General features: G+C 43.9%; 2 protein-coding genes across 2 annotated transcripts in view; one reads left to right on the top strand and one right to left on the bottom strand.

The window, feature by feature from the left end:
• The window catches only part of T265_04715 (hypothetical protein), a gene marked incomplete at both ends in the record, with an annotated part of 59,371 nt that extends 45,305 nt beyond the window's left edge, over positions 1-14,066 (top strand). The window contains one exon of the mRNA XM_009169519.1: positions 13,691-14,066. Within this exon, the coding sequence (XP_009167783.1) occupies positions 13,691-14,066 (376 nt within the window). The remainder of the gene's footprint in view (positions 1-13,690) is intronic.
• Positions 732-9,424, bottom strand: T265_04714 (hypothetical protein; the record flags this gene model as incomplete). The annotated part of the gene is made up of 5 exons (XM_009169518.1): positions 732-925; positions 4,131-4,281; positions 5,632-5,800; positions 7,043-7,251; positions 9,365-9,424. 5 exons carry the CDS (start codon positions 9,422-9,424, stop codon positions 732-734), a joined length of 783 nt encoding a protein of 260 aa, XP_009167782.1.
• Positions 14,067-15,434: the final 1,368 nt, after the last annotated feature.

Consider the following 15,434-nt stretch of genomic DNA (forward strand, 5'->3'; position numbering starts at 1 on the left):
CTACTCGAACCCGAATCGCACTTAATTAGCGAGATACACTCACCTGCAAACTAATTCGGTTTTCGCGAGAGATTCACTTGGAACCCAGCTAAATCCCTCGTTTGATTTTTGGTTCAGGGAGCGATTTTTATTCTATTCTGAAACCTTATAAATGCTCTTAGGAGGGTCCCCTCATTGAATGAATGTAGCACATCGTTCATATCAAGAGAGAAGAACCACCGATAATTTGCTTGTTATTCGCTGGATGGGCACCATTCTTGTGGTTCGAATTTCACGACTTATTCTCGTTGGTGAATGAAGATAGCTAGTGGTAATGAAGAATGGTGCAAGGTTATCAAATTGTAGGCGAGTGAGCAGGTTTCCGGATTATTGATTGGATCTCGTGGGGACATGGATAGCCATGGCAGGTGACAAGAAAGGTGAAGCAAGTGGAAGGGAATAAAGTCATCATTTAACGTTTACATCAGCAAGTTGGTAGGTAGCGTTCCACAAAGACTTATCCACATGACGGACAGGTCGGTTCTATTCCGTTCGAAGCTGGGGGACAGAATAAGTGTCAAATAGACACATCAAACAAAAAATCCCTGAACAGAAGCAGACAGTGACTTCTGGAGTTGTGCTCCAGGAAATTGTGGCAGCTTTATGCTTCAAGAAATGGCTCATTGTGATAGATTAGATGTTGGAGATTAATCAGCAAGATAATGCAATACAACATACCTGGAAAAACCAAGTCAGATTTTCAGGTGAATAAAATCTATATTTAATCGTATTTCAGAGATTTCATACACAGAGGGCTCTACCTGTGGCACCTTCTCGGTGCATGCTTGAAGGAAGTACGATGACTGAGGTCTGGCTAAGTGTCCCAAGCATAGATAGTGGCAGTCAAGCTTTTGTGGTTGGATTTGAACCGCGGACCTTCCGATCACTAAGCTTATACATTAACCACTAAGCTATCTCAAGCTAATCACGGGAGAACAGCCTCACTGATGTGACAGCCAATTAGAAAAAGATAACTTCGCTTGAAGCTGTCAGGAGTGCTGTGCGTCAAGCGTATGCGAGAAAAAAAGACCAGTTGTTGACAAAACAGCACCTGGTTAATAGAACCAAGTTAACCTCAGGAAAACTCCGAAGACCTTCGCAACAAGGGCTTGACCTGGTCGACCACTAGTGCTTCAAGAAAGTTGAGTCACTTTGGTCAGTTAAATCCACTGACGGTGATTGCAGCTCAACCTTGTGCTTCGTTTCGTTCCCGCGTCCTGCGACTGATCATGTGACTTTCAAATCAGTTGCATTTGGGACAAATCGCTAGTCGCTTACTAGCCTCAGAATACACTGTGAGCGCCCCTAACTTCTTAAGAAAAGACTAAATGCGACTTTAGGAAACTATGGATTGTACGGCGCAGTCATCATCACCCATCCATACACCACACATTAACAACTCATCGCATATAACAATTCACCGACATTTGCTTAACACACTGGTAGAATCGAGAGAAGACTTAGAACCAAGATAGAAGTGCCTAATCGAATTCCGGGGCTATTCAGCAACCCACAACCTATTGGATGTAGAGTCAAATCGAAGGTCACGAGGGACGTAAATGTGGCAAGGCACAAGGTTGAGCTTCAAATATCGTCCAGAGTTTTTAAGAGATGTGGCCACTCAAAGAACTTCTGATCATTCGGCACAAGCCGTTGCTGTACGCACGAAAGGTTTATCAGTAACTGTCGGAATTAATTCCGATTGGACTCGATAGGCTAGTTAGCGAGCACCAGCCAGTACAACATCCTAACTGATGCTCACGTGACTGCAGTATTGAGTAGTTTGTGTGATATATTTGACAGTCTTCGATAAGGAACTCATCTCTAAAATATTGACCGTAGCGTCAGACTAAAACCTTCATCTCGCCCGTCAAAAAAGCTATGACAACTGCTGTTGGAAAAGCAGCACAACTTGGTTGTTTATCATGGGGGGTCTTTTACAAGTGTACTTTAAGTTTCAGAACAACTTAGAGTACAAAAAATGATCGCCTCGGACACAAGCCAGATATTGCAATCGTTGTCGGCAGAATCCTCGCAAAATTCAAAGACAAATGGACGATGAACAGTTTGAGTAAACCAACTAGAATGAAACCGGTGCTTTTATCGCTATTTTGAATTTCCAAATGGGTTAAAAAGCACACACATTTCTTGTGTTTATCCAACCATTCACTTGGTTCGCCTCCTTTACAATGAAAATCATTCATGTGTAAACGGTCTGTCCTCAAATTTGTTGTCCTTTAGAACAACCTATGCAGTCGGCGTTCGATGTGGGGGACGCAAGCATGATAGAGTAGTGATTTATTGCACTGAACACTGTCCATATGCCCTCATCTTTAGGCAACTGTTTTTGTGGGCACGTAGGCACCTAATCTCCAAAGTATCGTTCGTTTTGATTGAGCAATCTTCCTTGCGCTGGTATGGTCACCTTGGCAACCTAACTCAGATTAGGCGCACAAAAGGTCTCCGCGAGTAAAACGGAATCGGCATAGAAAATGACCAAAACGACATGAAATTTATCAGGCCGGAAAAGGCGGAAAATCCGAGTCTGGATTCAATAGGTGGAACAAAATGAAGCGCTGACAAGTACACTGGACCGCTAGGTACGACTACCAAGAAGTATGATCGATTGTACGTAGACTCCGAACAGGGTTAGTGAGGTGACTATGACAAGGTGTCTTTGATCAAGCGAATAACAACGTAAACGTTTGTAGGTAATTTATGAAACTCCCTCGTGCTGCAGTGAGAATGGTGGTTACAAAACTACCATACAAGTTTGGATGCGATAACTTCCTAGTGATTGCATATTCGTAAGACTACACTCCAGGAAGAAGCCCTATCTGAAACTCACCGGTGATTAAAGGGAAGAATCCTTGAAAGTTTGTGGAAAGGCGCGAAACAAAGCAGGTTTTGACTAAGCTAGAAAGGTTAGGCTATTCATGGATTATTATACTCTCTTCCCGAAAAGTTGCGAATCCTAAAAGATCCTCTGATGAGTGCCAAAAAACGGGCTGACCTCAAAAAACCTGTCCGAGACGGGTACAATCAAAACCCAGCCGATGAGTCCGATTGCGGAAGAAAGTGCTGTGCGGCTGAGCTTCCCATGGTTCGAACACCGCCTCGAACGCTTTTTCATACAAAGACAATCGTATTCGTTATATTAAACTTCCCGGCCGAAAATAAGCTTGCAAGTTGCGTAAACCTTATGCTGGCTGCTTGACCATATCCGAGGGAGGAAACAAAGATCCAAATCAACAATGACGTGCAACGATTCAGGGTATAGAATTCGTTTTTCGAATCTCATCGATTGTCTAAGGAGATTCGATCTATGATCGCCGTAGTTGAGCAGCAATATGGGACCTCCGTTTAGCTGACTTGTCTTCAGAGAAGTCAGTATCCCTAAACTAAACTAAACTAAACTAAATTTAACTCGATGACGGAGTAAAGAACTGTGTGACCCAAACAGCCGATAAATTCATGTGAGTAAACAAGTTCCAACTAAACGTTTATAGAACAGACCATTGAATTTGGTGATTTAGCTTCTTTCGGTCTGTTGAGTGACTCTCATCGCCCACAATTCAGCGAATTCATGACCCGCCAAGGAATTAATATACCAGTTGGGGTTTGTGCGGTAATGGAGGAAAATTCATTGTATGGCCGACACCTGGAACGTGATATGATCAGAATGTCATCGGGGCTGATGGGCATGATAAAAAAGGGAACACGAAATAAAACTGAGGAGTAGAGGGGAAGGCAAGAAGGAAGGACCTTTGCAGGAAACCCTCAAAAAGCACAATCTGGGAAATGAGGCCAAAATTAGCGAATATACATTCAGTTACAAATTAATTTGTTTTTTTCGAGAGACTCACCTAGAATGTCATAAACGAGAGATTAGGTTGAGTCTCTCTTGAAAGCCAAATTGATTTGCTATTGAATGTAGTTCTCGAAAGCAGTCCGATTTGGCGAATATATACTCATTTGCAAACTAATTTGGTTCTTTCGAGAGACTTACCTGGAACCCAGCTGAATCTTTCTTTTGTGATGTTCTCAGGCAACTGAATTTGCTGCACCAGGCCGCCTCATGTTTCAGTCACTACGATATTTGAAATATCGCGATACATGAATGTCTTTGTAATGTACTAATGATAAGGTTGCTGAAAATCCATCGACAGCCCACGACCGGCTTCGCCCTTCTTGAGGCTCATCAGGTAGGCGTAGTCCCCGGGTTTCCATCAACCTTACGTTCTACTTGAAACCAAATGGCACGGAATCAGCGAATATACACTTATTAGCAAACTAATTTGGTTCTTTCGAGAGACTCACCTGGAACCCAGCTGAATCTCTCGTTTGTGATGTTCTCAGGTCGTGGGCTGTCGACGGATTTTCAGCAACCTTATGAGAAGTACATTACAAAGAGGCCAAAATTACCTTAAATGGTAGCCACATACGGCATGAGTATGGGACTTCAGTTGAAAAAATCGAACGTTTGCATGACAGGGTCAATTTAGATTACATCGAATAATGAAAATTGTTGTGACTGCGGAAACGAGTCATTAAAAAAAGGAGAGGAATGAAGTTGAAAATTTTTATGGAAGGATGGTGCGGCAAATCATGGATAAGGACACCTACGCATACTTCCCAAACGTAAAATGTTTGGGCCCTGCAGTTATCGAGGACACGCCAGTTGCTTCTGAATGCTGAGTTTTTTCGCTTCAGACTGAAAGCTGTTTCAGGAATAATAGATATTTTAAACAGTACGCTTTGAATGTCACCACGCGTCGGTCGATGTAGTTTGAATGTACTTCTGTCTGTAAAGTTCATGGTTACCTTATGGTGGTACACGGATAGCGTACCTCATCAGCCGGTTGAGTTTTACTGAAATAGTCCCATGCAGCATCGCTGCCTTATTGTCAGAATTTTGAGCCAAATGCCTTGACTGAGGACCCTAACTGTCCTCCTGTCTGAGTCTGGTGGACCTGGCAGTATCTCAGCTGTGAACTTGTGAAACCAAATGGGGTGCATATTGATGCCTCAGAGGTCTCCGATCGAGTATGACAGGACATCCTGATTGCTAACCTTTCACATGCTGACGCTGTGGACTGGTTGTAAAGCTTTCGGACAATCCGTCCGATTGAAGATCCACCTTTTCGCGGACTAAAGATGACTGTGTGAACGCTGAACGTCGAATCTACGGACATTCCTTTTTGAGGCTTGTTGGATGCTGCTACATTCAACCTTACCAAGTCCACTCACATTCACCTCTGTTCGCCATTCCTTTATCAACGTCCAATACACTTTGATGTTCCTGATCCCCCCAATCATTCACCCACTCTCTCCTTGGTCTTTTTTCTTTGAGCAGTCTTACTTAGGCACACCTGGTAGGTTGATTGCAATCCCAGCCTTCAGTTAACTCGATCTCCCTTCTCAGCTTTTCTTGTACGGGTCTTGAAGCCATTCTACTGTCATATTTGGGATGGAACTGATTTTACACAGTCCTCACTCCTGGATAGTGTTCAACAAAGTGTTATGCGTCTTATACTGGTTGACTGATAGTCTACTGCCAGTGTCAAGAAATAGGCTTTCTGTCGCTACTACCGGTGCAACGGTGGATACTACTGATGGGGGCATGCGAGTAGTATAACTTCTCGTAAATCCGCTTCGCGTCTCTTGAAAAGTGAGATCTATTATGGAATTTGTGGAGTCACATTTGCATGCATTGGAGAAACAGTCAATGAATATCCAGGAAAGTTCAGGAAGATGCCTTCTAGGAGGAGATGGATATACAGTTTCTGTTAACACGATGCATATGACAGTTTTGCTTCCCTGTCCAATAGTCTGTAACTCTTCACTTGGCGCTTTCCAATGAATGACTCCGCGGTGGAGGCATTCTTCTTTTCGCCAGGGCAGAGGCTTTGTTTTGGTCCCACTTCCACAATCGCCCACTTGACTAATTTGTCCGTGAAAATGATCACTCACATCGAGTTTCAGCTTCTCGTTGCTCGAACAATCTACGTTTCCCTCAGAACTACCTCAGAACTTCCAAATTTTAGCACTAGTTTTGATCTTGCCCCCTTTGGTTAGCCACAGTTGTGCGTTGCTCATGCTCTATGGTGTACATTTTCATCCGTCACTGGTTGTTTTAATCCTAAAACCGATTTCATTCTGACCAGTCTTACTGGAGACCTCTGAGTATGGATCTCCTCCTCCTCTGCGAGCGGTTCTTGCGGGTGATAAAGTTTTCATCTGTCTTGATAAGGTCTTCTTAACTGTTACACGTAGCGTCATGTACTACTATTGAGCGGACCCCTCACATTTATTTGGTGGAATGTTAAACAAACAGTTCTCTTGTCCTGTCTAATTTTCTCCCCTGTTCAAGTCAAGTACATTATCAGGTACATTATCAAGGCAGGTACAAGTCAGATACAGACCGGGTACAAGTTTGGTACATGTCAAGTGCATTACGGTGTATTGATATTTCGGCGTTGTGAATTTGTGAATTTTACCAAACTGTCACGTGATTTCTTTTTTCCTTGCAGTGCATGCTAAAATATTCTTTGGGAGTTCGATCTGGAGCTGTGACGCTCACTAGTTGATATTTTCCAGTTGCAACCGATTGTTGAACAAGCCTGTCGATTGCTGGTAATATTTTGGTAAGACAGAGAACCTCGTCAATCTTGAGTAGCCTTCCTTGGTTTCTTTCGATCAACTTAATTTGCAAATGAGTGTGGTTCGCTACTTACGTACAATTTTGTGCTAAGTTAGAACATCACGTTAACGCCAAGGTCTTCTTGTGGAGCTCCAGGAGCGGTGAAACCGGTCATGGGCTGTCGAAGATCCCTCGGAAATACAGTCATTTGCAAATCAATTTGGTTCTCACGAGAGACTCAACTGAATCTCTCGTTTATGATATTCTACAGCTGAATGTGCTGCACACAGGCCGCCTCATGATTCAGTTGGCACGGTATTCGAGATATCGCAGTATATTTCCATGAAGGAAGCTACTCACAAGGTTGCTGAAAACTCCTCGACAGCCCAGGACAAAGTGATTTGCAAATTGGTGTTTTTCTCGAAAACAGTCCACTTCGGGTTCAAGTAGAATATAAGATTGACGGAAACTCGGGGATTGCGCCTAACTGATGAGCACCAAGAAGGGTGAAACCGTTCGTGGACTGTCATAGAGTTTTCAGCAAACTTGTGAGTATATCCCCCAGCAATCTTATAAGCAACGCGGCATATAATGAAAGTGCATTTCGACTTCTCTTTCGTTCTCCCTTATTCCTCATCTCAAGAACTGACCGGTTTTGGAAAAATTCCCTTCCACGTTCGGTTTCATCAATCTCATTTCAAAAGTAGGTTCATCTGTTCAAACATCCAAGGTTCGCCGTGGCAACGCCTTATTCACAGGCTATATAATTTATAACCACTGGAGTGCTATTTCATGTTCCACTGAGTGTTTCACACATTTACTACAGAGGGTTTCGGAAGGTAGCCTTCCCTCCACCTGTCAAAAAAATACTCTAAAAGGCATTTCTGTGTCAGTTCGGAATAACTGTCTAACTCGGTGGGTTTTGAATAGACACTAGTCAGTGGCAGCCCAACTAAGCCTCCAAGCTGTGATTATGAGTATGGAGTAGAATTTTCACAACAGATACATTTCATACTGAGTGACTAGGCTGCTTACTAGTTGCGGCTTTCTTTCTTTGGAGGCAATCTATCTCTCGTAATTTAAACAACTCCGGTACAATGTCCTTTCACCCACCTTTTGAAAGCAAATCTCTTCAAGGACACTCTCTTGAGAGGGGGAGTGAACAGAGAGGGGAATCACTTATCTAATCTTCCCTGACGTTTCCATCACTATTACCATTCCTGATCACATTGAAAAGCATGTATAAAAGTAATAGAACATCAGAGAGTTTTAATTGCGCCCAAAGTGTAAAAGCAAACGTATTCTGGATAGGTACTCCCATTTGCACATGAATTTGGCCATGAAAGGAAACTCAGCTGAATCCAGTTGAATATCTTGTTTAAGATGTTCCACTCCAACAAAAACTGGGGGACTAGGCCAAACGGATGAGCCACAAGAAGAGCAAAATCGGTTGTGGGTTGCTAAAGATTTTCCAGTAACCTTATGAGTAGTGTGTTCTACGTCACATGCTGGGAGTTACTTCAGAGGTTTTTGAAGTCTGGAGTACATTTTTACACCTTTATTTGCAAAAAACAGGCGTGAAGACCAACAGGGCAAAACTCGACAACTAATGTGAAAGAGCTCACTTTGAATCGAGTTTGGGTCACCAGAATGATAACTCGTGATCTACTGACTCAAAATCCTGTCTCTTCAACTCGGACAGCTTACACACAGTGCTTCCCCAGACTGATGTGATTCAAAAAATTCTTCTATCCGCGAATTCAACCTTATGCGGTTCTTTTAGATTTTCTCTAGAGATGTCTGCTACTAATCGCGGAGACGCTGTAGATTTACAGGGTCCGTTTCGTGATAGATGACTTTTATGCACCATCCACCATATTAATGAGGGACGCTACGAATCTACGGTTAGAAACAGACCCTACTTGTCTCTCTTTCCGAGGCACGTCCTTTCACAAACGTGTTTCACGATGTGTAAAACAATTGCTTGCCCTGTCCAGCACATTTAGATGCCCTTATATTCTTCGTCCTGCAGCGTTTTGCCACACCGAGGTGCCCAACCCACTTCCACTTAAAACATCGTTTCGTAGCCATGCTGGCAGAGCCTGAAGGTAAGGGAGACGTTACTTGTCTATTTTATCATGGTTCCAATCAAAATTCAAATCGTTCTGCCCACCCAATGGGCAAATTTTGGACTGGCATATTGAAAACAGCGCCCACATAACTATTCAACAATGAATATGAAAAGTGTCGACTGTGATTTGAACAGGCGGAATTGCTCAATTTTTTGTGAGTCTGTGGATGAGGAAAACTGTTGCTCGATTGGGATACACCTGAAGAAATTTGACAGCATCATCATCAGCAGCAGAGCGTCAGATGAAAAGGCGATGGCTTACTCAGTTCTCCAAATGAGGAGACTGTCGCTGCGCAGTTGAGTGGGCATTTCCTTATCTCCTCCCCAAAAGTTGCTATCCAACAGACCAGTGAACTCTGAGAAGTACAGATCACAATGCAACGCAAATTGTGAGCGGGTCAATGGGATTGCAACAAAGGCATTCACTAATTAGCCAGTCACATGGGAGGGTACCAGATGCTCCTTGAAAACTATAAAAACACAGGCAGTTATGGATGTGTGCACTGATGATGTCCCCTCGACTGGAAACGGAACGTTCGCAAGCTAATTACCAAGCTTGACAACAGATCAACAGCAACCTGACCAACTACCAACTTTTTCACTGTTTTCATAAAGGAAACTACTAACTGGGTTGCTGAAAACTCTTCGACAGCCCACGACTGGTTTTGTCCTTCTTGGGGCTCATCAGGTAGGCGCAGCCCCGATGTCCCGTTGACATTATGTTCTTCTTGAACCTAAATTGAACAGATTTCGACAAATATACCCATTGGCAAACGTGTTTGGTTTTGATGGGAGACTCACCTGGAACCCAGCTGAATCTCTCGTTTATGGTGTTTTTTTAAGCAACTGAATGTGCTGCATCAGACCACCTGGTGTTTCAATAGGCACAATATTCGTGATATCGCGACACATGAATGGACGTAATGCACTACTCATAAGTGTGCTGAAAACTCTTCGACACAAATCTTTCTTTTGAGTTTTCAGCAACATTTTGAGTAGTTTCCTCTATGACAGTGAATTTCACTTCGAGTCAGACCGAATTTGACGTAATCGGTGGTATGAATAGTTTGTCGTGGACGGTGTCATCCACCTACATACTCTAGTGGTAACCAGCTACCTCAAAAGAACGCTCACTTTCCACAGTGAATGCCTTCTTGAATGAATACATCTCAAACACAAATTTGGGCAGAGTAATATATCAGAAAGCTTGACTCGTCTGTGGAACAATGATGATGACAATAGAGAGCCCGTTTGCGTGACCGGTTATTTTTTTCTGGTTGGATCGATCTTGACACATCATGGCATAAGTCAATGAATCATTAGGGAGTGGAAGTTGAGGTGACCAAGGCGATGGGCTGTTGGAATTGATTCGACCTGTGATCATACTCTATGCCCGGAATTCTACAAGACAGTAGTGCACTCCATGGTTGACAGGAGACTCGAGCGATTGAACAAAGTCACTGGAGGTTTTACAAAGAACGCATGAATGAATTCACAGTCCTATGTACGTAAATGGCTGTCACGTCTCATGCAATTATCGGATAAAAAGTTGCTATTCAAAAACTGCCTGAATAAATACCTGGGGCTTCTGCATTAGGCGAAATCCCTTTACGGGTGACCCCTTTACAAATGCCACCTCTATACTCTAGGTATTCTTGGCTAATCACATCCAGATAAACTTCCACATACACCATCATTATATGAGGGTTGATAAATCAACAGAATTATAATATGGAGAATCATAATGAGCACAAACTTCTCTCTCATGGATCGATATTTTCGAGTAATGTCGTCTGGGATCACTCTGATCACTCTTTACATCTTTTTGGGTCTCATTCTCCAACTTCCAAATTGATTCTGATTATTTACTATCCTTTTTATAATCAAATGACTGGATGACATAAAAGAATCGGTCGGCCCGAGCGAAATTCACTGCGTCAGACAGGCAACGTGTTGAAAATTCTCAGATCACTTAAATCTACATCAATGGATTTTATATCTGATCCACTTTTTTCAAAGGGAAGTTCCAGACCAATCAGCCAAAACCTAAAACTATAGTCCGATAATTTGCAAACTCCGGAATGTGAACAGGCTCAAAGAATTGCAAAAAACCCTATTGTATCAAATTTTGCCTCAGCATCATCAAGCAGTTTTGTACCTTTTCTTGTCTCGCTAAAAGATTTATGTTGCAGACCCAGAGATAGGAGAATAATTGCAAGTTTAATCCGTGCACTAAACAAAAAAAGTGCTCGGCTATTTTCCCTGCACCAACAGACTGTTAAAGTCAGCCGGTCTACCCGAAAACAGCCACTGGAATGGACCAATACATCATTCTACTCATGTTGAAAAGCCCACGACGCCTCAACCTGGTCAGCTGCTGTTCATTCTGTGGTAGCCACCAATACAGTATGGTTAGGTCGCGGGTATATGTGTGACAAATCGCGAAACACTGTGTTGTTACTAACTGTCGTCCCCCCTCCAGTGCCTTAGAGTCGAAAGAAGACTCAGAAGGAAGGTACACGATTGTTTCACTACGGACAAACAGGTGCCAAGTTACCATCGGCATCGCGGTACTTGAAGCGCACTTTCGACTTTGATCCAGGCTGGCTGATCGACAATGCGTGAACACCCATCGTTATCAACCATGCTTCTCCATCGGCCGGTGCCCAACCCATTGACACCTTTACAATCTCTCCTACTGTGATTTTAGTAAGGTTTGATCATTTCAGTGAGTCCCGGGTATCTTGGGATTATTTTCAGGAATCTGACTTTCCTGACGTGTTGCCTAAGGGATTCCTCCACGGCGATTAGAGTTTATCTACCCTGGCCCTTAGCATTGGGCTCTAGGTCTCCAAGGCCAAAAATAATGAGTTGTTTTTTCGTCCGGACAGATCCAACAGCGTGATCTCTACCAGGGCACTACACGAGCGCTGAGCAATGGTCATGAAATGATCGACTTATGGCTCGGGATCCGATTTTGGTGACCCTTGCCCAAGAGGGTTCTGGTGAACAAGTGCTCAAGAATGAATTAATTCGTTCGTCCTTTCTGACGAGGATTCTCCTTTTTGTCACGTAGAACTAAGGAGGAATATTGCAAAGCATCTGGGAAATGCTGTGTGAATCCGGTGAGCACAGTGAAATTTTGCTAAGCGACTGGAAAAGAGATGTAGTCTCGGTGAGCATTAGTCAAGAATCCTGAGAGCAGTTGACGATAAAAATCTCTGATTGGGCTCCAAAGAGCGGTATAAGTCTATCAACGCATCTCTGACGGACAGTGATGTTGACTCGCTCGGTAGGCGATTAGCTCATTAGAGTGAACAACAATTTTTTCGAGAAGTACACTCATTTGCAAATCAATTTGGTTCTCACGAGAGACGACTGAATCTCTCGTTTATGATATTTTGCCACTGGATGTGCTGCACACAGGCCGCCTTGTTTCAGTTGATACGATATTCAAGATATTGCAGTATATTTTCATAAAGGGAACTACTCACAGTTGTAGAATGTCATAAACGATAAATACAGTTGAGTCTCTCGTGAGAACCAAATTGATTTGCAAATGAGTGTATTTCTCGAAAACAGTCCGATTCGGGTTCAAGTAGTAAATAAGATTGACGGAAACTCGGGGAGTGCGCCTACCTGATGAGCCCCAAGAAGGGCGAGACCGTTCGTGGGCTGTCGGAGAGTTTTCAACAACCTTGTGAGTAGTCTCCTTTATGAAAACATTTTTTTCGGTTACTGAACTCAGTACAGTTCCGCTCATTCTACACCACGGTCTTAAGACGATTGCTCATTGAACGGCAAGAGAGATGGTTGTCCGTAGAATTTGTTCACAGGAATGCTTGACATGGAGGACAAAGCTCACGTCGAAGAGTTTTAGCAAACTTATGAGTAGTGCGTTACTTCTAAAGCTGTTTTTTACGAACATGTTTGAGCCCATCATTTTTTACACATGCGGATTGAGTACGGGTTGGCTCAGCGACGTTTGGGAGTACTATGGTACCCTGTGGTACGTGGTCTGCCGTGGTACGTAGTGAAATCGCCAAGATTTTATGTGGTGTGTAGAGCCAAGCAGAAATTTGGCGTGGAAGAACTGCGTGCATTTTACGTCAAGCAATTTGTACATGCAGTTGCTTACGAGTTACACCTACACTTTCGACATCGCAATCTCCGTGCCCCATTTTGCACGGAATTTGGGGCGCACCAAGTGACTTGTCATTACGTTGTCTAGTCACGGCACAAAGCATACATCCAAACAGTAAATTCGCTTATTGGAAAAAGTCTAACCGTTTCATCAACGTCATCACCACCATCATTGTTATCAACATCCTCGACAACTCCATCTCACCCTGGCTGCCATAAAATCACAATTTATTTGTGAGGTATCTACGTCTTTACAAACTTACTTAGATACCCTGGATGAGAATTAACGACAGGAGTGCCACTGATGTCGACTGGCAACAATATCTTGCAAAAACAGTTGGGATCAAGACGACTACATCTTGTAAAGGGAATCGCATTGAGAGGACCCAGACTTTTCGCATTTAATTTCACATCCGTCTATCAGGTCAACGTTTGAGCACCAAACTATTTTTTCCAATCTGAATTGTAAACGGAAAACAGCACCCTTCTTAGGTGAAAATGATTCCGTACATGCAGTACACGATGGAGAACGAATGGAGGCGAGTTAAACAAGCAGTGCTGTCAGCTTTCAGAACTGCTTGTCCAACCCATTTGACTCGACTCCATCAAAACCGGATATCTTCGAGATCAGCAGATCTTGTCGCTGCCAGAAAGACCATACCAGCACCTAGCGACTGTGATGGCGCACGCCGACCCTCAAACACCGGATAAACAGGAGCTTCGAAAAATGACAGAACGCTGGTAGATTTCGAAGGCCCAGGAGATGGAGAAGGCTTTCGCCGCAAGCAACAGCCGCACTCTGTTTCAACTGATCTGATCAACGGGTCAAAAGAAGGCAGGTGTCAGTGGGACAACATGCGAAAAATCGGAGCAGCAATTCACTCCCTCAATCGCCATCTTGAGCAGTGGGCTGAGCACTTCCAAGAACAGTTTACCTGGTCACCTTCAATACAACCACTGAAAGAACCAACCGACCCGAAAGAAACAACGACACCAACTCACCATCAGCAACAGAAATCAAGTGCAAGATTACAATCACGAAGCGCAACAAGACACCTGGCCCGGATGTTCTATGCCTCACGCTCTTCAAACAAAGTGGTGAGGTTCTAGTGAACAGTCTGACAACCACGCTGAAGAAACTTTGGAACGAAAACAGAATACCAGCCGAATGGAGCTCCTCGACCATTATCCTAGATTTAAAAGGACGTAAGAAAGTCATGCGAAAACCAACGCGGTATCAGCCTGGTATCAGTCACATCTAAAGTGCTCTTTGGCATTAGTTTGCGCAGGTTGACGGATTATCTGGAGAGACAGATTTGTGAGAATCAAGCTGGCTTTCACCCTGATCGAGGATGCATCGACTAATTCTTGAAGAGCGCCAATCCTTCAGACGTCACACGTTGGTCGTTTTCCTGAATTTGAAAGCTGGTTTTGACTCTGTCGATTGTCAGCAACTTTGGCAGTGTCTGGCGATCAAAGGTGTCCTCTCCCCCTTGTGGGGGCACTGTATGCGAACACCTGAATGCGCGTGCGAGCATACGGGAAGCTCTCGCTTGAGTTCACCACATCCAGTGGTGTAAAACAAAGCTGTCCTCTTTCCCCTTTCCTCTCCAACTTTATTATTGATATGCTGCTTGAAATTTCTTTGCCTGCCTCTGATACCTCGGATGTCGAAATGCTCTCGGGACGTTCCCTCACAGACATTGAGTATGCGGACGATATTGCTCCGCTTGGTTCAGATCCTTCCCAAATGCAAACGATTCTGAGTAAACTAAATAACTCTGCCGTACGGTTTGGCATGCTCTTCACACCTGCAAAGTGTAAAGAAGCCTGGGTTGGATCAAACCCACACCTCATGCTTGCAGGTGAGCCAATCGACGTGGTAGATAAATTTGTTTACCTGGGCAGCTGTGTACGTTCCGGTGGACTGGCTGGCGATGAGATTATTTCTCGAATCGGAAAGGCCAGGGCTGCTTTTGGCAACCTCCGACACCTATGATGCCGGCGTGACATGGGCTTGTTTGTTAAGGGAAGAGTTTACACTGCAGTGGTGCGATTCATACAGATTTGTGGATCAAGGACGTGGCCCCTTAGCTCAGAGGATATACGGAAGGTGTCAGTGTTTGATCGTCGGTGTCTCCGAAGTCAGGTCTGGAGGAAAAAATCGCATTGGTAAGGCTGAGGTACGCCAGATAGTCTTGGGAAAAGGAACTCTCCTGCGATAGAGGAATTACTCACGCTTCGTGGGCTGCACTGATTGGGTCATGTACTCCGCATTCCAGAAGATCATCTGCTTCGTGGAGCTCTTTTCGCCCGGTCCTGTGCTGAGTGGAAGCAACCGAGAGATGGACAGTGTATGACCTGGCAACGAAGTACGAAGACACTAGCCAGTAAATTTAGTCGGGTGGGCAACTGCTGCCTCCCTTGACGAGGACCCTGGGAGTCAAATCACCAGCAGTTATTAACATTGGTGAAAAT

Source organism: Opisthorchis viverrini, assembly GCF_000715545.1.
Source record: "Opisthorchis viverrini unplaced genomic scaffold opera_v5_81, whole genome shotgun sequence".
Classification (NCBI taxonomy): Eukaryota; Metazoa; Platyhelminthes; class Trematoda; order Opisthorchiida; family Opisthorchiidae; genus Opisthorchis; species Opisthorchis viverrini.